Source organism: Orycteropus afer, unplaced genomic scaffold (assembly GCF_000298275.1).
Source record: "Orycteropus afer afer isolate SDZICR_OR568_19922 unplaced genomic scaffold, OryAfe1.0 scaffold00026, whole genome shotgun sequence".
Taxonomy (NCBI): Eukaryota; Metazoa; Chordata; class Mammalia; order Tubulidentata; family Orycteropodidae; genus Orycteropus; species Orycteropus afer.
In genome coordinates, this window is record NW_006921613.1 from 7975560 (window position 1) to 7999116 (window position 23557).

General features: G+C 39.2%; 1 protein-coding gene across 1 annotated transcript in view; it reads left to right on the plus strand.

The window, feature by feature from the left end:
• Nucleotides 1-23557, plus strand: part of TRPM7 (transient receptor potential cation channel subfamily M member 7) — a 158274-nt gene that overhangs the window by 17996 nt on the left and 116721 nt on the right. Inside the window, exon 2 of the mRNA XM_042783693.1 lies at nt 14827-14974. Within this exon, the coding sequence (XP_042639627.1) occupies nt 14827-14974 (148 nt within the window). The remainder of the gene's footprint in view (nt 1-14826; nt 14975-23557) is intronic.

The window sequence follows — 23557 nt, forward strand, 5'->3', positions numbered from 1 at the left end:
TCTAATTTTTCATTTATTTTGTCATTTTGTTCTTATAATTTCTTCCAAATTCTTTTAGGGTTTTGTCTGTGTTTTCCTTGGTCTGTCTCTCAGTCCTTTGAAGATACCTAAATATAATTCTTTTGAATTCCTTAGCAGGGAGTTCCAATGCTGCATCTTCTTCGGGGATGTGTTTTGGGTCTGTATCCTGGTCCTTTGTTTCTCCTGCTTTATCTTCTTTGTGTGGACTGTGATGCTCTGTTGTCTCTGAGGCATTGTGTTTCTGTGTTTATATTTAATTGGTGATTATATGTTGGAGTGACTTGCCCACAACTTTCATTTTCTTTGTTTTGTTTGTATGTTATCTATATAGGCAGGGTACTGTGCTGTGCTTCTCTATTCATTAGTTGACAGCACTTATACACTAACCACTGTCTCCTTTCGTTTTGTCGGCCGGCCTCTCGAGTGTCCTTGCTGACCCTGGCAAACAGAACCTGTTTTAGGTCTCTGGAATCCGAATGAAAATGCTATCATTTAAAAATCCAAAATGGTTGCCACTTGTAAACATTCAAAATAGCTGTGCCCTCAGTCATTTTAAATATCCAAAATGGCCACCGCTTGTAAACATTCAATATAGCTGCACCCTCAGTCACTTTAAATATCCAAAATGGCTGCCATGTGTAAACAGTCAAAATGGCTGCACCCTTCAGACAGCAGAAAGTCCACAGCTCAGGTTGTCTCCCTCCTTGCTGTTTCCCTTCCTAGTCATAGGCCACCAGCACAGTTGTCCCTGCAGCCCTTGGTGACCAGGGCTGATCTTTAGGTCAATTCTCAGATCCCAGCACCACTTGGAAATACTCAGGCTGTTGGTCTTGTCAGAATAGCTGACAGTCTGCAGCTCCGACCGTCTCTGCAGCTCCAACCGTCTCTGTACTCACAGTTTTCATTCAGGTTGGTGCCTAATCCACTTCTGTATAGTTCCTTTCAAAGCCAGGATTATCCTCTGTATCTCTGTCAATTGGTTTCTCTTTTCTTTGTTGAAGAGGGTCTGTGTCGCTTGTCTGCCTATTCCTCCATGTTAACGGAAGTCCTTCCTTTCATGTTTTGATGCTTCCTGCATCATTCAGTATTTTCCCCATAGAATCCTTCAGTGTTACAACTTGGGGCTTGACTTTTTTCTTCAGTTCTTTTAGTTTTAGTTTGAGAAATTCAGCCAAACATTATAATATTTTACTGTGTCTTCTTGGGCCATCCTTTGAAAACTTCTGTTCAGCTCTTTTACTTCATCATTTCTTTCATTTGCTTTAGCTACTTTATGTCCAGAGGCAAGTTTCAGAGTCTCTTCTGAGATCCATTTTGGTCTTTCTCTTTTCCTGTCTTTTTAATGACCTTTTGCTGTCTTCACGTATGATGTCCTTCATGTCACGGTACATCTGGTCTTCAGTCATTAATGTTCAACATATGAAATCTGTTCTTGAGATGGTCTCAAAATTCATGGGATATACTACTTTGATTCTTATGGACTTATTTGAATTATCTTTAGCTTCAGCTTGAACTTGCATAGGATCAGTTGATGGTCTGTTCTGCAGTCAGCTCCTGGTCTGGTTCTGACAGATGATATTGAACTCCATTGTTTCTTTCCACAGATGTAGTAAGTTTGATTCCTGTGTCTTCCATCCAGTGAGGCGCACATGTATAGTCACCATTTAAGTTGTTGAATAAAGTATTTGCAATGAACAGGTCATTGGTCTTTCAGAATTCTATCATGTGATTTCTGGTGTGGTTTCTATCCCCAAGGCCATATTTTCCAACTATTGATCCTTCTTTTGCATTCCAATTGCTAGTAATTATCAGTGTCTTTTGATTGATTGATCAATTTCAGACTGTGGAAGTTGGTGAAAATCTTCAATTTCTTCATCTTTGGCATTAGTAGTTGGTACATATATTTGAATAATAGTCTTGTTAATTGGTCTTCCTTGTAGGTGAATGTGTACTGTGCTGTCACTGCCAGCATTATACCTCACAATAGATCTTGAAATGTTGTTTTTGACGATGAACGTGATGCCATTTCTGTTCAAAGTGTCATTCTTAGCATGGTAGACCATATGACTGTCTGATTAAAAATGGCTAATACCAGTCCATTTTAGCTCACTATTGCCTAGAATATCAATCTTAATGTGTTCCATTTCATTTTTGATGACTTCCAGTTTTCTTAAATTCTTACTTTATAAGTTCCACGTTCCAGTTCTTAATGGATGTCTGCAGCTGTTTCTTCTCATTTTGAGTTATGCCACATCAGCAAATGATGGTCCTGAAAGCTTTACTCCATCCACGTCATTACTTTGACAAGGCAGCTCTTACCCAGTTGTATTTTGAGTGTTTTCCAACCTGAGGGGTCATCTTTCAGCACTGTATCAGACACTGTTCCACTGCTATTCATAGGATTTTCACTGGTCAGATATCTTTGAAGGAGATCATTAGATCCTCCTTCCTAATCTGTGTGAGTGTGAAAGCTCCACTGTTAACCTGTCCTCCATGGGTGACACCCTGCTGGTATTGGAAATACCACTGGCATTGCTTCCAGCATCACAGCAACATGCAAGCCACCACAGTATGACAAACTGATAGACAAGTGGTGGTCTTCAGCTCTATGAATTGTAACTTTACCAAATCCAAAGTCCTAAGGAGAGGAAACAAAAACTTCTCAAGTCTTACATGATGGAAGAAACCATTTCTTTCATTTCCAGACTTAATGAATTCCAGCTATGAAACAGATGGCACCATATATTGGTCACTAATTTAAGGCATTTATACCACATTCTACAGGAACAGACTGCAGCCTTACTGGATGCTGTGTCCCATATAGCTACAACTAAATGTAGCTCCTTGTTGTTGTTAGGTTTTGTCAAGTTCCTTCTGACTCACAGCGACCCCATGCACAGCAGAACAAAACACCTCCCTATCCCGCGCCAGCTTCATGATCCTTGCTATACTTGAGCCCATCATCGCAGCCACCGTGTCAATCCATCTCGTCTAAGGCCTTCCCCTCTTTCATCAACCCTCCACCTTACCAAATATGACATCCTTCTCCAGGGAATGGTCCCCTCTGACAACATGACCAAAGTAGGTGAGATGAAGTTTAGCCATCCTCACTTCCAGGAAGCATCTTTGCTGTACTTCTTCCAGGACAGATCTGTTAGTTCTTTTGGCAGTCCATGGTACCTTCAGCATTCTTTGCCAGCACTACAACTCAAAAGCATCAACTCTTCTTCGGTCTTTCTTATTTATTGTGCAGCTCTCACATGCATACAAGGTGAATGGAAATATCATGGTCTGTGTCAGGTGCAGACATCCTTGCTCCTCAGGACTTGAAAGAGTTCCTTCGAGCCGACCTACCCAGTGCTATACGTTGTCTAATGTCCTGACTGCTGCTTCCATTGTCCTCGATTGTAGAACCAAGCAATGTGAATTCTTTGACAGCCTCAGTCTTTTCTCCATTTATCATGATGCTGCTTATTGGTCCAGTTGTGAGGATTTTTGTCTTTTGTATATTGAGATGTAATCTATATTGTAGACTGTGTTCTTCAGTCTTCATCAGTAAATGCCTCAAGTCATCCTCACTTTCAGCAAGCAAAGTTTTATCACCAGCGTATCTCAGGTTGTTAATGATTCTTCCTCCAGTCCTGACGCCACATTTTTCTTCATATAGTCCAGCTACTCCTTGTTGTAAAACATGTTAAGTTCTGTAGGCATGAGTCAACAACACTTCTTTACCATAAAATGTCTGCTAGTCAGAAAATGTTGCTTGAGATATTACAGTGACAAACAAAGGTTCTAAGAGTGTACAGTGGTGGCGCTTGCAGCAGGGAAGGTAAATTCACACATTCTGGTGTTCCTATCCTCCTGAAGATAACAAGCTACCCTCATGAGAGGGGACCCAGTGTAATCAACCTACCACCTGATTCCCCCAAGGAGCTGTCACAAATCAGAGGCTCAGCTTTGGCTTCCATTGTTGGCAGGTTGGACACTTGTAGTGGCAGCAACTAGATCAGCCTGGGTGAGGAGAAAACCATGTCATTAAGCCCATGCATCATCACTGTTCTACATCCATGGCCACTCTATACATGGGCTTAGTGACCAAGCATCAGGATGGCTAGGGAAAGAGACTAACTGATATCCGCAGGACAGATTATCTTGTTGTTGTTCATCTGACAGCTGAGAGCCTCCTCTACTATCCTTTGTTTGACATTACATACAATACCATTATGTTCACACTCTGTGTCTATAGTGGGTTGAATTGTGTGCCTCCCAAAAAAGATAGTTATGTCTAAGTTCTAAACCCTAGTAACTGAACGTGAAAAAAGGTCTTTGCAGATGTCATTAAGTAAAGAATCTCAGTATAAGATCATCCTGGATTTAGGTGTCCTTATAAGAGAATTCTGACTTGATGGCAACAGGTTTGTTTTTTGATTCGTAAGAGAACAGAGAGGGATAAATGACACATAATACTCAGAGGAAAGAGACAGAGATTGAAGAATGATGCATCTACAAACCAGGAAACATTAGTAATTGCTGCCAGGGGTCAGAAGGTAAGATAGGAGCATGCAACACATTCTCTCTCAGAGGCTCAAAAGAAACCAACCCTGCCAGTATCTTGATTTCAGACTTCTGGTCTCCTGAACTATGAGTGAAGTAATTTCTATTGTTTTAAGCTACCCAGTTTGTAGTAATTTGTTGTGGTAGCCAGGAAACTAATACAGTGTTCATTCTAAAAGGTTCACCATTTACTTCTCTACCAGAGGTCCTTACCATTAATTTTCCAATTTTGTTACTTCTAAGTCCCTGACCAGCAGCTTATATCTTATCTTAGCCCATCTCTCCTTGCACAGAGTAAAGAACCAGGCAAAGTTCTGCCTACTGGGTGAAGTTCTCTTCACTGCTGTTTGTTAAAGCTATCTCTGAATTGTAGCGCAGTAGTCGACTACTTCTAATACCAGCATAGTGCGCAGACCCATCCATAACTCAAGCCCATGTTTTCATCCTCCACTCACTAGTTTTAGAAAACTCCTATGAAGCTGTTAAGTATAATATGAGAGAGGTGACAAAGCAGAAGGTGGTACCATGAGAGAAGGTAATTCTGAAATTAATGAATCTAACTGTATAGCAGATTGGTTAACACAGACCCCCTTCCCCAACTCAATCACCAAAAAATCTTGAATTTACACAACACATGTCTCAGACCAAGTCATTGTATCCATATCTGATTTAAAAACAAAACAAACTCTTACAACTCAGTAAGACAACCCAATTAAGAAATGAGCAAAAGATGATTTAAACGAATACTTCACAAATAGACCCAGGGTTACAAACGAGATTCATTTCTGTGTCTTTAAAAAATTTGTCAGGGCTTCAAATCTGGTTTTGCCCAATTCAATCATGGCTGAAGTCTCACCAGAACAGACCCAAATTTTTAAAGTACAGTGAACAAAGATAGCTGGAACAGGAAAAAATACAAAAGGGCAGCTACACATTGCATAGCAACCAAATCTCTTGCCTTGGACTTTGAGCACAGTCTGAAGTGCTGCCCTACTCAAAGTTGGGGCCATCCGTGCCACTTTGAATGTGTGTCACTCTCCTACAGTCCTGTCAGTAATTCAGTCTCATGCATTAGGTTCCTAAAAGGGCTCACAACATCTCTTCTGAGTATCCCATTCTAGGGTTTTGACCCCTGATTTTTCCTGTTCTAGGTACTGTGCCAAATCTGCCAAATTCTAAGACTTTGGGTCTGTTACTGTTTTGCTTCCTAGGCCATGACAGAACTAGTTTAAGAGGCAAGAAGGAATGGTCCTTAAGTCAGATGTTCATAACCCAGAGGTTGCTTGTATATATAAATCAGCAATATGCACGTGAAAAGATGCTTAGTCGACAGAGAAATGCAAATTAAAATCACAAGTTTCTACTTACAGACCTATTAGAATGGCTAAAACTAAAAAAGATGACCATATCAAGTGTTAGAATATAGAGGAATAGGAGTTCTTAGCTACAGCTGGTAGGAATGAAAAAGGATACAGCCTGTTGGAAAACAGTTTGATGGTTTCTTAAAAAGTTAAACAAAAACCTACCATATTGCCCAGTCATTACATCTGTAGGAAGTTATCCAAGAGAAATGAAAATACGGGGTCAAATAATAACTTACACAATTGGAAATTTGGCTTCAGATACAATATATGATGATATTAAAGATTTACATTAAAAAAAAATCCTTGACTTTAAAATTAGAAAGGCGCTTCCAACTGTGGAAGAATAACTCCTCACGCAGAATAACAACTATAAATTCTGGACAAAACATAACAACTACCTAAAGGCATTGAAGGGCATCCAGAAACTGGAGGTAGTATATACTTGCAATAAAGGAACAGTATTGGGTGAATTTCTTTTTTTTTTAAAGTTTTTTGCCTGAACAGAGGCTTCACATTCCACAAGTGTGGCTTGAAAAACCAGAATATTAGATCTAAGGCACCACATCATCTGGAAAGTGATAAGTCCCAGTTAAAGGAGCCCTAAATTCTGCATGCTTAACTCTGCCCAGGTCTCTGGCAGACCCATGAACTATACGTACATGGGGTTAACTCCAAGTAGCTCACTGAAGGATAAAGCAACTGAACAGAGAGATTGCTGCTCCTGTAGGAGAGACAGAGTCTGACAGACAAAGACAAAGTTAAAACTAGCCCAAAGCAAAATGTTGAAATAAGTTGTTTGTCTCTGACTCTCTGACTTCTGTCAGGGTCAAATTCATTTGACCTTCTGGCGCTCTTCTAGGCCTTACTCTAGCATTTCACTCATGCTCTTAATTGACTGCTAACTACATTTAACTACATAACTAATAATTATAATAGTGCTTTAATTTAGATGTAAACCTTCTAAGCAGCAAATGTATTTTTCAAAAAGACTATATTGAAAAGCCTCTTTGAAATGACAGTGATGTCACCTTTGGGTAGAAAATGGTTTTATTATAATCAAAAAATTAAACTGAATCGAATTGAAATCATGAGTATGTGAAGAGAGTCCTACCATATCCAGTCCTTTTTTTCTGCCCATTTTACTTTCCTGCTGACCTTAGGAAGAATGATACCATAACTGTTGAGTAGCCCGTTACTGCCCTAGGTTTGTGAGATAGTGAATGTTCAAGATAGAGGACTATGAGCACTTGTTGTCATACCATATTCTGGGACCTAAGAGATTAAACAATTGATTATTAGGCACAGTAAGTCTGAAGAGTGGCCAATCTCAATTTCGCCCATATAGTACCAATTTTTTCCTCAAATGTTTTACAGAAAGTCTTAGCCTGTTGTTGTTATGTGCCATCAAGTCAGACCCAACTCATCGCGACCCCTCCTTGGGTTTCCGAAGCGGTATCACTACAGAAGTAGTAGATTGCCCAACCTTCCTTCTGAGGAGCGGCTGGTGGGTTTGAACTTCAGCCTTTTGGTTAGCAGCAGAGAACTTCATTAGGGCTCCTGAACATCTAAGATTACTAAAGTATCAAAATAAATATACAGGAAATAGAAGAATGGCATAAATAACTTAGAAAACAGAAACCTGTGTTTAAGGAAATGGTATGTATGTAAGAGCTGGACATTGAATAAGGAAACCTGAAGGAGAGAGAGTCAATGCTTTTGAGTTGTGGTGCTGGCAAAGAATGCTGAGAGTACCATGGACTGCTAAAAGAACTAGCAAATCTGTTCTGGAGGAAGTCCAGCTGGAATGCTCCTTGGAAGGGAGAATGGCCAGATTTCATCTCACCTACTTTGATCATGTTGTAAGAAGGGACCAATCCCTGGAGAAGGATATCATGCTTGGTGAAGTTGAAGTTCAACGAAAAATGGTAAGGCCCTCAACAAGATGGATTGACACAGTGGTTACAGGTATAGCAAAGATTGTGGGCCTGGCACAGGACTGGGGAGTGTTTATTCTGCTGCACATAGGGTCACTATGAGTCAGAGACAACTTGACGGCACCTAACAACAACAACGTGATGAGCATAACACAAATCAGCAGGAAAAAATGAACTATTAAATAAATAATGGTGAGACAAGTAGTTATCCATACCTCATACTTTATTTAAAAATGAATATTAGATGGATTAAAGTAAAAATGTGAACAGTAAAAAAAAATTTCGATGAAAAAAATTGAGAGTAGCTTTATGATCTCAGGATAGGAAAGGATTTATTTTTTTGAAAATACAGGAAAAAACACACTACAAAGAAACTACTGATACAATAATAAAATTAAAAGCTAGTGAACGCCAGCAGCCGGGAGACAAAGGAAGAAAAAACACAGCCTATCATAAACAAAGTGGGAAAGGAAAAAAAAAAAAAAACCCTACAAAATGCAGAAGATATTTGCATCACTTAAAGCTAATAAAAGATTAGTATCCAGGATACATAAAGAACTCCTACAAGTAAATAAATAACAAAAAGATAATCCAAAGACAACAGAGCGAAGAATATGAACAAGCAATTCACCAGAGGAGATAACTGTGCCAAAAACCTGTAACCTGAAATGATTTTCAGCCTTATTAGTGGCCAGGGAAAAGCAAACTAAAACAATGTGATACCATTTCACAGGCAGGAGTCTAGAAAAAGAAAAAAGTGTTGGCAAAGATGTAGGACAAAATAGGAATTACTATTGGAGTGCAAACTGCACACTTACTTTGGTCAGCACATTGGTAGTATCTGTAAAGTTGAAAATGTACCAACACTATGACTTAGCAATTCCACTTGTAGAAATACCAAAAACAAACTGCCGTGGAGTCAAACCCGACTCATAGTGACCCCTCTTTGGGTTTCCCAGGTGGTATCTCTATGGAAGTAGATTTTCTAACCTTCCTTTTGAGGAGTGGCTGGTGGGTTTGAACTGCCAGCCTTCTGGTTAGCAGTCATATGCCTTAGGCACTATGCTACCATCCTAGAAAAATTCTCACCCTTGAACATAAGGTAACACACAAGGGTGTTGATCATTATTTGTAATTAAAAAAAAAAACAAACAAACCTAGAAACAATCTTAAACACGTCTTTTTTATCCAAACAGTGCATTCGATTTACAGAGGTATCAGTTCATGCTTGTTTTTGTTCTCTAGTGCTGCTGTAAAAAGTACCACAAGTGGATGGCTTTAACAGGAATTTATTCTCTCATTTTAGGAGGCTAGATGTCCAAATTCAGGATGTCAGCCCTAGTGGAAGGCTCTCTTTGTTGGCTCTAGGGGAAGATCCCCATCTCCTTTCAACATCTGTGGAACTGCCATTCCTTGGAGATCTCCATAAATCTTGGCATCCATCTTTGCCTGAATCTAGGAGGTTCTCAGTGCAGGAATCAGCCCCAAAGAATGAGCTCTGCTCCAGGCCCTTCTTTCTGGTGGTACTGAGGTGCCTTTCACTTTGCTCACTTTGCTGTCCTTTCACCTCTTCTAAGATAACAGGTGATGGAGGCCACACCCCAGTGAAACTCCTTTCACTAGATCAGGCCTCTGACCTGAGTAAAAGTGAGTTGCACCCTACTGTAATCCTGTCTCATTAACATAACAAATGCAACCTAATCATCATTAACATAATGTAACCCTTCATAATCCTTTCAAAAGGTGACTAGAGAAGACAGTAAAGTATTGTAATAAAATATGCAAAGACCTGGAATTAGAAAACCAAAAGGAAAGAACGCTCTGGGCATTTCTCAGGCTAAAAGAACTGAAGAACAAATTCAAGCTTGGAGTTGAAATATTGAAGGATTGTCGGGTTAAAATTTAAAGCATTTGACTGCTAACCAGAAGGGTGGCAGTTTGAATCTACCAGCTATTCCATGGGAGAAAGATGCTGCGGTCTGCTTCTGGAAAGATTTAGTCTTGAAAACCCTATGGGATGGTTCTACTCTGTTCTATAAGATCTCTATAAGTCAGAAGAAACTTGATGGCAATGGGTATGGGTAAAATACTGAACGATGCAAGAAGCATTAAAAGAAAATGGAAGAACCCTGTGGCTCAGCTTTTAGCCAAATAGTAGACAGGCCTGTAAGGTGAACTATGGAAGTATACACTCCCCAGAACAAACAAAAAAACAAACTCACTGCTGTCAAGTCAGTTCAACTCATAGTGAACCTTCCTTGGGTTTCTGAGGCGATATGGAAGTGGATTGCCCAAACTTCCTTCTGAGGAGTAGCTGGTGGGTTTGAACCAGGTTAGCAGTCAATGCCTTAGGCACTACACCACCAGAGCTCCTTCCCTAGAGCAACCAACCATAAAAGAACAATGAACCATGAAAGATGAAAAGGACAGCATTTGCCCAGGGGTAAAGCTCAAAAGGCAGGAAGGAATATGAAGGTGGGACAAATTGAAACATAAACAGTGAGGAAGTGGAAAGAGTGCTATTACTTTGTAGGGATTGTAATCAATGTCATGAATCAAGATGTGGATGAATTTTTGAATGGAATATACCAATTTGCTCTATACATGTTCACTCAAGTCGCAATTAAAAAAAAAAAAGATGGAGTCATTGTACTGAAAAGAATTGGTTGATGTCCAACCATTTCAGGGGGTAACGTATGAGGAAGAACTGATGGTATTGAAGGAAGAATTCTAAGATGCACTGAAGGCATTGGAGAAGAATAAAGCTCTAGGAATTGACAGAATACCAGTTGAGATTTCAGCAAATGGATGCAACGCTGCAATTGCCCAGCTCACTCATCTATGCCAAGAAATTTGGAAGACAGTTACCTAGCCAACAGCCTGGAAGAGTTTGATATTTGTGTTCATTCCAAAGGAAGGTGATCCAACAGAATGTGGAAATTACTGAAAAATTACATTAATATGACATGTAAATAAAATTTTGCTGACAGTAATTTAAAAATGGTTGCAGCAGCCATTGACAGGTAATTGCTAGAAATTCAAGCCAGATTTCAGAAGAGAGTGTGAAACAAACTATGGATAACATTTCAAAGAATGGTAATTCCAGAACCTTAGTTGTGCTTATATGGAACCTGTACAGAGACCAAGAGACAGTTGTTGGAGAAGAACAAGGGAATACTGCATGGATTAAAATCAGTAGAGATGATATCTTTCACCATACTTACTCAATCTATATGATGAGCCAATAATCCAGGAAACTGGACTACATGAAGAAGAATGTAGCATCAGGAGTGAAGGAAGACTCATTAATAACCTGTAATAAGGAGATGATGCCACCTTCCTTGCTGAAAGGGAGGAGGACTTGAAGCACTTACTGATGAAGATAAAAGTACAACCTTTAGTATGGATTACACCTCAGCATAAAACAGAACTCTGCAACTGGGCCAATAAGCAACATCATGATAAAGGGAGAAAGTATTGAAGTTGTCAGAGATTTTGTTTCACATCGGTTCACTAACAACGCCATGGAAGCAATAGTCAACATGTATTGCACTGGGCAGATCTGCAAAAGACCTCCTTAAAGTGTTAAAAAGTGAAGATGTCACTTTGACAACTACTGTGAGCCTGATCCATGGTATTTTCAGTTTCTTGGTATGTATATGAAAGTTGGGCAATAAATAAGACTGAAGAAGAATTGATGTATTTGAATATGGTGTTGGCTAAGAATATTGAATATACCATGGGTAGCCAGAAGAACAAACAAGTCTTGTCTTGGACGAAATACGGCTAGGATATTCCTTAGATGCAAGGATGGTGAGATTTTGTCTTCACATAGATTATCAGGAGGGACCAGTCCCTGGAGAAGGACATCATACTTGGTAGGTTATAAGGTCAGCAAAAAAGAGAAGACGACTCTCAATGAGAGGATTGACACAGTGGCTGTAATAGTGGACTCAAACATAGCAACAATTATGAGCATGGCACAGGACCATGCAGTGTTTTGTTCTTTTGTACATGCATAGGGTCACTATGGGTCAGAACTGACTCAGTGGCACCTAACAACAAGAAGAAAGTGCCCAAGAAAGGAATGTTTGCACCAGAAAACTCATTCATGGTTTTGATTAATTGGAAGCTGAGAGGCTACTTGCTGTTTCTTTTTAGCTCTTCATGCCCTTCTACCAATAGGCACAGAATTTGGTCAGTGTACGGCCTAGGATGATTGATTACCCATTACCAAGGAGAGTTTGGGCTGCTACCCCGTAACAAGAACAAAGAAACCCAGGAGTTACCCTATTCTGTACTGTCTTACTGTTCAGAACCCCTCTCAACCATCTTGGACTCTCATACCTTGTGCTAAGCTGCCTTCCTTTGAGGGCATCTTCTTACCCTACCTGAGCTCCTGATACCTTGCACTGGGCCACCATCTCTCATAGACTCCCTCTTTACCCCTCTAGGGTTTAAGCTGTGTAAAAGTCACTATTGCTTTTCCATGGGAATGCTCTTTTCACCCTGTTCGAGCTCATACTGTGCCAGACTGCAGCTTTATGCTCTTCAGTACATTTGGGTCCTGATACCCTGTTGCAGGCCAGAGCTACTCCTCTTTTTTTCTGTGGATACCTACTTTGCTTGGCCCTAACCAGTGGCTTTCAGACTGAATTCTGAGTGAAGAACAGCTCTTAATTACATAAACAAACTAATTAGTACTTTCTTTCTAACTCAGAGGGATGTGTAGTTTTAAAGTGACATGTTTATCCAAGTAAGAAAGGGCTGTTAAATGACCCTTTATGCACAGTAACATATATAACCATGGTTTTTATTCTAAATTATAAATTTCTTTGATGTGCTTGAAACTCAATAAATGGGTTATACGGACTAGGAGCTTATTGTCTCATCTAAACCATGACTTACGTACAGCAAGATGAGGTGTCTACAGACCCATTAGGGAATTAGCCTTTTCTGCTTAGAGAATATAAAATCCAGATATTCTTTTGGTGGCAATTTAATATGTAGAATCGTAAGTATATTTAACAGGTGAAATAGATTGATTTCCACACAAATTACCTTTTTAAGAATCTTAATTTTTCCTTCCAGTTTTTATCAACGACACCTGAGCAGGACCGGATCCTCTGCTACTGATTTGGAGAGTGGGATGTGGTTAGATTTGTTTATAATGTTTTGCCCCTATTGCTGGTAGACTGACTAGGAAGAATTTTATTTATGGATTTTTAAAGTGATGATAATACTAACATTGTTGAGATTTGACTGTGTGCCAGGCGTTGTGCTAAAGCACTTTGTATGGATCATTTTATTTAATCCTCAGCAACATTTTGAGTTAAGTACTATTACGCGGTTTTACAGGTAAGGAAACAAAGAAGGCACGAAAGTTGTTCGAGGTTCCATAGCTAGTAAACAGTAAAGCTGGTATCCTGACTCAGGTTGAAATGATTCTAGAATCTGTGTTCTGTAACCACTGAAGATCACTACGTGAGCTTTAAGATCCTTTCCTGTGCTAACATCTGTGATTATACTTACCTGAAATAAGTTTTAAGTTTAGAAGGTTTCAGATTTGTGTTTGTAGTTTGCCACCTCTTGGAAGAATTTGGTAATGCAGCTTTAAACTTAATGTTGGATTGTTGTTGTTGTTGTTATGTGTCGTCGATTAGTACTTACTAAAAGAAGGAAAAGTATAACATTAGGAATATATTTGCATATTTGTTTATTTATTTATAATAAATCCAGGGCAGATTTGGTTGGGTAGCTGATGGCAGAGCAGAGTCAGAATCTCAAAAGCTGCAAAAAGTTGTTTATCATTGGGTGGGGTGTACAGCTCTCAGTTGGAGTATGTGAAGCAAATCCTATTGTAACAAGTGAAGGCCATAAACCACAGTATATACAAAAAAAGAAAAAAAAAAAAAAAACCCTCACTGCTGTCGAGTTGGTCTTGACTCATAGCGACCCCTCGTTGAGTTTCTGAGGCAGTATCTCTACGGAATTAGATTGACCAGTCTTCCTTCTGAGGTTTGGCTGGTAGGTTTAAACCATCAGCTTTCTGGTTAGTAGTCAAATACCTCAGACACTAAGCCACCAGAGCTGCTAAACCACAGTGTGTGGGGTGAGAATATATTCACAGCTGGCTGTTAGACAGAATTTGAAATAAAATTGGTAACATTGAAGAGTGCTGGTGATTGATGAGGGGAGCCAAACCCAAACCAATCCACTGTCATTGAGTCAATTCCAACTCATAGTGACCCTACAGGACAGAGTAGAACTGCCCCCCATAGGGTTTCCAAAGCTGTAAATCTTCACAGAAGCAGACTGCCTCATCCTTCTCCTGTGGAGCAGCTGGTAGTTTCAGACTGCCAACCTTTTGGTTAGCAGCCAAATATTTAACCACTGTACCACCAGAGTTCCAGGAGGAGGGGAGAAAAGAAGAGTTATTAATAATTAAGGAAGAAAAAGCTGCAGGAGATAGTTTTGAAACGTGGTTATATAAGTCACAATAGGCATAAAGTGTGGTAAAAATTTGTGAGCCCAGAAGTGACATGCTGTCAGTCATCTTTAGCAAACAGTTTTTCTAGCATGTCTGCGATGTTTTTGCCAGTTAGTAGAAACTATTATGGAAGGTTTTTGGTGGTAAAGGGTTGGTACTGGCAATTTGTTTATTTTTAACAAGAATGATATAATTAAATTAACATGTGAATAAGATTTGTACATGCAAACCTGATTTAGGAAGGAGTTTCCTTCTGGCAATTCCATCAGAAGTTCTAACATAAATTGAATATCTCATTTTTTTGGTTAGTTTTCATTAGTATTGGCTTTTATCATCAGTATATTTATAAATCTTAACAGCATTTCCTCCAAGCAGCAGGGTAATTCTCTCTTTAAATGCCTTGAAACCAGGAATTGACCCTGCCTATTCGTAAATATTCATCTGTTCTGGCATCCCTTTCCAGAACAAGCCTGTTATCCATGTTGAAAATCTGCTCAGGTCCTGTATATCTTACCCAGCTCATCCTTGAATTTTCTGACAGCTTCACCATTGTCACGTCCTGCTTCTCCAGTTATACATACATTATGGAAGCTAAACCTGCATTTGAAGTGGTAAAACCAGCGCTTGCTATTCCTTTGGGATTTCAAAAAGGCTATGTGCTTGCTGCTGTGTGCTTGCTTTCGTTTGAATTGTCAGTAAACTCAAAGGCACCTTTTTCTGAATTTGGTCTTCTATCCAAATCATCAACAGCTTCTCTATCTTGTGGCTTGGCCCTTGCCTCCTCTTTGTTCAATTTGTTGATTTTATGCCAATCTCTTCTTTAACTACCTCCAAACTCCATTCTTTTTCTTGATTGTCAAACAGTTGAATGAGAGTCTTTTCCTCATGCTGTTTTGCTGACTTTTTTCTTTCTATTATTAAGCCTTAATGAATTTCATCTTTACATCCATGCCTAGGGGAGCTCTGGTGGCGTAGTGCCTAAGGTATCTGACTGCTAACCAGAAGGCTGGTGGTTCAAACCCACCAGCCACTCCCCTGAAGGAAGGTTGGGCAATATACTTCCAAGGTGATACTGCCTCGGAAACCCAAGGAGGGGTCACTATGAGTTGGACCCAACTCGATGACAGTGAGTTGGGTTTGGTTTGGTATCCATGTCTAGAGCCTTCCTCACTTTTTTTTTTTTTTTTTGGTATTAGAACTTTCAATATGTCTAACTTTTGTTAGACATATTGTTGGGGATGTAAGCAGTACAGATGTTAGTTACAGTTAGAGAAACTCAAATTAGTTGATGCTGCTTATGGTATAATATGCTGAATAAGATCACGCCATAGGTGGTCTACAAGGAAATCATGTCTTATAACACATCAGTGTAAGGACAGTTGAGTGCATCTACTATTCAATTGTTGTATGCCCTTAGTGCATGTTCTTAGAGCTGAACGTTGCCCAACTTCATCTGTTATGATTCTGGACACAGATGCCACCTTTACTGTAAACCAGGCCATATCCTGCTGTACTATATACAGTGTTTGAACAGTACATGATAAATTGAACATCTGGGGATAAGCATCTGAGAATGATAACATCAGCAGAGAATGCCCTACAACATTGCGTGTAGTGCCTATTACTGTAATGATGCTGTTGTTATGTGCCGTCGAGTTGGACCCGACTCACAGCGACTCCTCCTTGGGTTGCCGAGGCAGTATCACTATGGAAGTAGATTGCCCAACCTTCCTTCCGAGGAGTGGCTGATGGGTTTGAACCGCAAGCCTTCTGGTCAGCAGTCAAGTACCTTAGGCACTGTGCTACCAGAGGAAAACGGCAGTTTAGGGATATGTTCTCAAACATTAGATTTTGGTCAGTGGTAGTTAGGTTTTATAGCTATATTCATATTGCTATTAAAGTGCCTTTACTATTAAAATTTCTGTAGGAAAAATAATTTTTGCTATTGCACATCTTAAACTCTTTAGTCTTCTCGCTCCTTTTATTTTTTAATTAAACCTTAACACAAGATCTCCTGGGGTTATATATATGCATAGGATGAATATAAGTGTCTAAGAAATAGTAGAGGAACAATCTGCAGGGCCTTTACACATACTTACTGGACTGACTTGATTCAATGGGAAGACAAAAACAACACTTTTGTGATATTTAGGGCATGGGTTGACAAACTATGGCACATGGGCCAAGGGCCTGTTTTTGTGTGGCTTTCGTCCAAGTATGGTTTTCACGTTTTTTAAGGTTGAAAAAATCTGACAGAGACAAAAATAACACACATTGTGTATTTTACAAAGGCTAAAATACTATCTGTTGTTGTTGTTATGTGCTGTCGAGTCGGCCCCGACTCATAGTGACCCCTCCTTGGGTTTCCGAGGCAGTATCACTACGGAAGTAGGATTGCCCAACCTTCCTTCCGAGGAGTGGCTGGTGGGTTTGAACCGCCAGCCTTCTGGTTAGCAGTCAAGTGCTTTAGCCACTATGCTACCAGAGCTCCTATCTAGTTCTTTATAAAAAACGTTTGCTGATCTTCTATTTAGAGTATAGCCATGCTTGTCTAAGAAGTGGGAAATTGAGGGAAGCATCGATCTAAGTGAATAAGTGTTCTATTTGGAGCCTGATAAATTGCATGTGTCAAATATACCAGTGACCGTGAAGCTGACACAGGATCAGGCTGCATTTCACTCTGTGATACATAAAGTCACCATACATAAAGTCGGAGCCAACTTAAAGGCAACTAACAAGAAGTAGCATATGCTGTTGGAAAATAAGTATAGAGGTCTCTGTGCCAGATTGATCTTAAGAAAACAACTGTGTTCACTTTTGTTTACTAACTGCTACTTGAGGTTCATTTTTCTCCTTTATATAGCTGTCTTCTAAATAAAAATGCCAGTGAAAATACTTGGTTACACTTAGTAGGAAAGCGTAAGCTGTGAGTTGTATATACCTGTGATTCATTTTTATGAGTATTTCAGTTAATAAATATCCTAAGTTTTAGAAGCCACCATTTAATACCTAATAGATTTACTGGAGTATTAGTCCATTTCTCTAGAGCAGTCATTTTGATATCTATTTAATCCCCCTACCTCAACCTGTTTTCAATAACTGTGCCTCAGAGTTGCCTCAGGCTATTGCTGAAGAACAGAAAGGAGAAAGAAAAGGGGGAAATGTTAATACTGATTGGCCGTAGTTAATAATTAACAGCACATTTTAGGAGTATGCTAGGCCTTCTGTTCTTTTGTTTTTTTGTTTTTTCTCCATTTACGTATAGAGCTATGTGGTATGCATATTATAATGCAGTAAAGCTGTTTAAAAGGGGAGAAGGAAGGTTGTTAAGAGACATGTACAATAGAATGAGGAAATGTAACATGTTTGCTTATTGGTTGTGAGGATTTTTGCTAAGGAATACTTCTTAGAAAGGACGATGGTGAGATTTCATCTTAAGTATTTTGGACATGTTACCAAGAAGGACCAGTCCCTAGAGAAGGGCGTAAAACTTGGAAAAGTTAGAGGGTCAGCAAAAAAGAGGAAGACCCTCAACAAGATGGACTGACACAGTGGTTGCAACATTGGGCACAAAGAACAATTGTGAGGATGGCGCAGGACCAGGCAATGTTTTGTTCTGTTGTACATAAGGTCTCTATGAGTTCAAACTGACTCAGGGGCCCCTAACGATAACAATCACAACATACGTTTGATTAGAGTTATTAAAGAAGAGAGATAAAATGGGCAGAGCAGTGTTAAAAGAGATGTCAACAATTTCCCAGAACTCATGAAAGGCACCCATCCACAGATTCCAAAAACTTAATTCCCAGTCAGGATTTTTAAAAACTCCACACCTAGACAAATTAGGTCAGAAGTGGGACATTCCAGAAATGATCTTCTATTAGTTGTAAGTTTATACTTCTAACAACTTGAGGCATATATTGTTTTTAAGTTTAAACTCCCTCAAGATAGTGGCTGTTTTTAAATTGCTTTGTATGACCATATGAAGGTGATGGGAGTCAAAGCCCACCAGGGAGTCTTTTTGGCTCTAAAGATAAAAGACTCCCAAAATACAGTACAATTGGTATTTCTTCCCACCAGCCCCTTATAAGAACATAGCTCAAGAATCACTGATTGGCAACAAGATATTATCAAGTATTCCTCTTTGGTGGATCACTCAAGCAGCTCACAGCTCAAATGCAAGGAGACAAGATACTCGTTGAGTAGGTGTAGGATTTGTCTTTGCTTCATGCCCACCCAGAAGCCACTCTCTTGTAACAGCCTATAGATACAGCTTTCGAAGTTCTACAAAAGTGTTATACCCAGTTACAAAAGTAAATGTACATAGGGAAACCCAAAGCTATGATTTCTTTATTGACTAGATATTTATAGCTTCCCAATGTGCATAGGGAGCTCTGGTAGCATAGTGCCTAAGGCACTTGACTGCTAACCAGAAGGCTGGCAGTTCAAACCCAGCAGCTACTCCTTGGAAGGAAGGTTGGGCAATCTACTTTTGTAGTACTGCCTCGAAAATCCAAGCAGGGGTCGCTATGAGTCGGATGCGACTCAACAGGATGCGTCTCAACAGCAGTGCGTATGTTTAAAAGATACTTTTATCTTTCACAAATACACACTAACTCAATGTCTCGAAGGCACAACAACAAAAATGTGCATACAGTTTACCAGTCCATATGCAACATAAGTAATGTTGCCTGAAAACAGTTGACATTGTATGTTTATGTCAGCTGAACAGCTAGGAAGTTAAACAAAGGTGGAGTCTCATGCTAAATGGTTTGGTTTCTTGGTGCTGCAGTGACAGAATTACCACAAGTAGGTGGAAAGATAGAAATCAGAATTCAAGATGTTTGCTTATGGGAAGGGGCCTCTGTGTCCCAGTTTGTTGTAGGTGCCAGCAGCTCTTTGTTATGCCTGGTTTTCTGATGCATCTACCTCCATCATGAGGCTTTTATCTTCACCCAATGTTTATTATTTTATAAAATCACTCAGAGGGGATTAAGTTTAGGACCCCACCCTACTCTGGTATGACCTCATTAATGTAACAAGAAAAATCCTATTCCTAAACGGGGTCACATTCTGGGGAACACAAGTCAATCTATAACACCTCTTCCTATTTATATATTTTTTAAAATTTGACACTGAGCTTATTAATTTTCAGCCTTTGTTTTCTAATACAGTTTTTTAAGACTGTAAATTTCTCTGAAAGCACCATTTAGACTGCATTGCTTGGGCTTTGAAATGTATAGGAGTTTTCACTATTACTCACTTCTAAGAATTTAAAACTTCTCATTATTTTTTCTTTGATCCTCAAATTTTTTAAAAGTTTTAAATATTCGAGGATATTAAAACTTAACTACATTATGTTAATTGGATTGTGACGAGTGAATCTGATTTGAAAGGTATTCATTCTCTGAAATCTGTTCAGTCTTGCTTTATGATCAAGTATCAAGTTTTATATATGTTTTCTTTGAAAAGAATGAATATTCTAGTTATATGCAGAAATCAGCGTATGTCCATTTAGTCAACCTTATTAATTATATTGTTAAAATCTTACAGTTTTCCTGAGAATTTTTTGTCTGATCTTATAATAATTGAGTGAAATATGATAGTCTACTGTGATGCTTCTGTTGTTAGGTGCCATTGAGTTGGCTCCAATTCATATGACCCCTTGTACAATAGAATGAAACACTGTCCAGTCCTGACCATTCTCATAATCCTTGTTATTCTTGAGCCCATTGTTGCAGCCACAGTGTCAGTCCATCTCACTGAAGGCCTTCCCCTTTTTCACTAACCCTCCACTTTACCAAGCATGATAGCCTTCTCCAGGGAATGGTTCCTTCTGACAACATAACCAAAGTAGGTGAGATGAAGTCTGGCCAGTCTCATTTCCAGGGAGTATTCTGGCTATACTTCCAGGACAGATTTGTTGGTTCTTCTGGCAGCCCATTGTACTTTTTAGTATTCTTCACCAACAGCACAACTCAAAAGCATCAGTTCTTCTTCATTCTTCCTTATTCATTGTCCAGCATATAAGACTATTGAAAATACCATGGCTTGTATTAGGTGCACCTTAGGCTTCAAGGAGACATCTTTGCTCTTCATTTTAAAGAGATCTTTTGCAGCAGATTTGCACAGTGCAATACATCATCTGATTTTTTTTGACTGCTGCTTCCATTGGTATTGATTGTAGAACCAAGTAATAGGAAATCCTTAATAACTTCAATCTTTTTCCACCCACCATGAAGCTGTTTATTGGACCAGTTGTGAGGATTTTATATATATATATATATATTGAGGAGTAATCCATACTGCAGACTGTAGTCTTTAATCTTCATCAGTAAGTGCTTTAAGTCATCTTCACTTTTAGCAAGCAAAGTTGTGTCATCTGCATATCGCAGGTTGTTAATGAGTCTTCCTCTAATCCTGATGCCACGTTCTTCTTCATATAGTCCAGCTTCTTGGATTATTTGCTCAGCATACAAATTAAATAAGTATGGTGAAAGTATACAACCCTGACACACTCCCTTCCTGATTTTAAACCATGCAGTATACCCTTGTTCTGTTCGAATGACAGCCTCCTGGTCTGTGTACAGGTTCCTCATGAGCACAGTGAAGTGTTCTGGAATACCAGTTCTTTACAGTGTTATCCATAATTTGTTATGATCCACACAGTTGAATGCTTTTGCAAAGTCAGTAAAACACAAGTAAACATCCTTTTGGTATTCTTTGCTTTGAGCCAGGATCCATCTGACATCAGCAATGATACCCCTCATTCCACGTCCTATTCTGAATCCAGCTTGTGTCTTTGGAAGTACTCTGTCAATATATTGTTAGAACCGTTTTTGAATTATCTTCAGCAACATTTTACTTGCATGTGATATTAATGATATTGTTCAATAATTTCCACATTCTGTGAGATCATCTTTCTTTGGAATGGGTACAAATATGGATCTCTTCCAGTTAATTGGCCAAGTAGCTGTCTTCCAGATTTCTCGGCATAAATAAGTAAGTGTCTCCAGTGTGGCATCCATTTGTTCAAACATCTCAGTGTTCTGTCAGTTCCTGGAGGCTTGTTCTTTGCCAGTTCCTTTAGTGCAGCTTCAGTTTCTTCCTTCAGTACCGTTGGTTCTTAATCATATACCACCTCCTGAAGTAAATGAACATCAATCAGTTCTTTTTGGAACAGTGACTCTGTGTATTCCTTCCATCTTTTGATGTTTCTGCATCATTTAGTAGTTTGCCCATAGACTCTTTCAGTATTGCAACTCAAGGCTCAAATTTTTTCTTCAGTTCTTTCAACTTGAGAAATGTTGAGTGTGTTCTTCCCTTTTGATTTTCTAACTCCAGGTCTTTGCACATTTCATTATAGTAATTTACTTTGTCTTCTCAAGCTGCTCTTTGAAATCTTCTGTTCTGCTCTTTTATCTTGTCATTTCTTCCATTTGCTTTAGCTATTTTCCTTTCAAGAGCAAGTTTCAGAGTCTCTTCTGACATCCATTTTGGTCTTTTCTTCCTTTCCTGTCTTTTTAATGACCTTTTGCTTTCTTCATGTATGATGTTGTTTAATGTCATCCCACAATTTGTCTGTTTTTCAGTTTTTGGTGTTTAGTGCATCAAATCCACTCTTCAGATGGTCTCTAAATTCAGATGGGATGTAATCAAGGTCATAATTTGGCTCACGTGGATGTCTTTTAATTGTCTTCTGCTTCAACTTGAACTTGTGTATGATCAGTTGATAGTCTGTTCCACAGTCAGCTCCTGGCCTTGTTTTGTCTACAGATACTGAGTTTCTTCATCTGGCAAGGCCCATGTATATGTGTACCCACCAGTTATTTGCAATGAATAAGTCGTTGGTCTTGCAAAACTCTTATCATGTGATCTCTGGCGTCATTTCTATCACTAAGGCCATATTTTCCAGCTACCAGTGATTCTTCGTTTCCAAATTTTGCATTTCAATTACCAGTAGTAATCAATACATCTTGATTGCATGTTTGGTCAATTTCAGACTGCAGAAGGTGGTAAAAATCTTTGATTTCCTCATCTTTAGCTTTGGTGGTTGGTGCATAAATTTGAGTAATAATAGTATTAACTGGTCTTCTTTTAAGCATATATTGATATTATCCTATCACTGACAGTATTGTACTTCAGGATAGATGTTGAAATACTGTTTGTGACGATGAATGCCACACCATTCCTCTTCAATTTGTCCTTCCCAGAACAGTAGCTCATACGATTGTCTGATTCAGAGTGGCCAGAAACAGTTTATTTCATCTCATGCCTAGGATATCCATCTTTATGCATTCCATTTCATTTTTGACAGTTGCCAGTTTCCCTACATTCATACTTTGTACGTTCCACATTCCTGTTACTAATGGATGTTTGAGCTCTTTCTTCCAATTTTGAGCCATGCCCCATCAGCAAATAGAGGTCCCCAAAGCTTTACTTCATCCACATCATTAAGGTCGGCTCTGAGGAAGCTGCTTTTCCCCAATTGTGTTTTGAGTGGCTTCTGACCTGATGGGCTCATCTTCTGGCACTATGTCAAAGAGTGTTTCAGGGCTATTCATAAAGTTTTCCAGTAATATATGAGACAGTGTTTCATGCTTTTCATAAGGTTTTCACTGGCCAGTTTTTTGAGAAGTAGATAGCCCCTTCCTTCTTCTGAGTCTGTCTTAGTCTGGAAGCTTCGGTGAAACCTTTCCACCGTGGGTGACCCTGCTGATACTTGAAATACTGGTGGCAGAGCTTCCAGCCTCACAGCAACATGCAAGCTACCACAGTAGGACAAACTGCCAGGCGATTGGTGACTTCTTTGGTCTTGTTGTTGTTGCTAGGTGCTGTTGAGTTGGCTCTGACTCGTGACCCTGTGTACAACAGTACAAAACACTGCCCGGTCCTGTGCTAGCCTCACAATCCTTGCTATACCTGAGCCCACTGTTGCAGCCACTATGTCACTTTGGTCTAGATTTGTCTAATTCTCCCTATGTTTTGCTTTATGAATTTTATATGCTTAATTAAATTTTAAATTAATTAAAATTAATTTAAAATTGTTACAGTGTCCTGGCAGATTGAACCTTTATAATCACATGAGGATTTATCCTTACTGAAGTTTAGAGTCAGTTTTTATCTTTTTTTTTTTTTTTTTAGGATTTGGGTGAAGATTTACAGAGTAAATTCACTTTTCATACAGCAGTTCA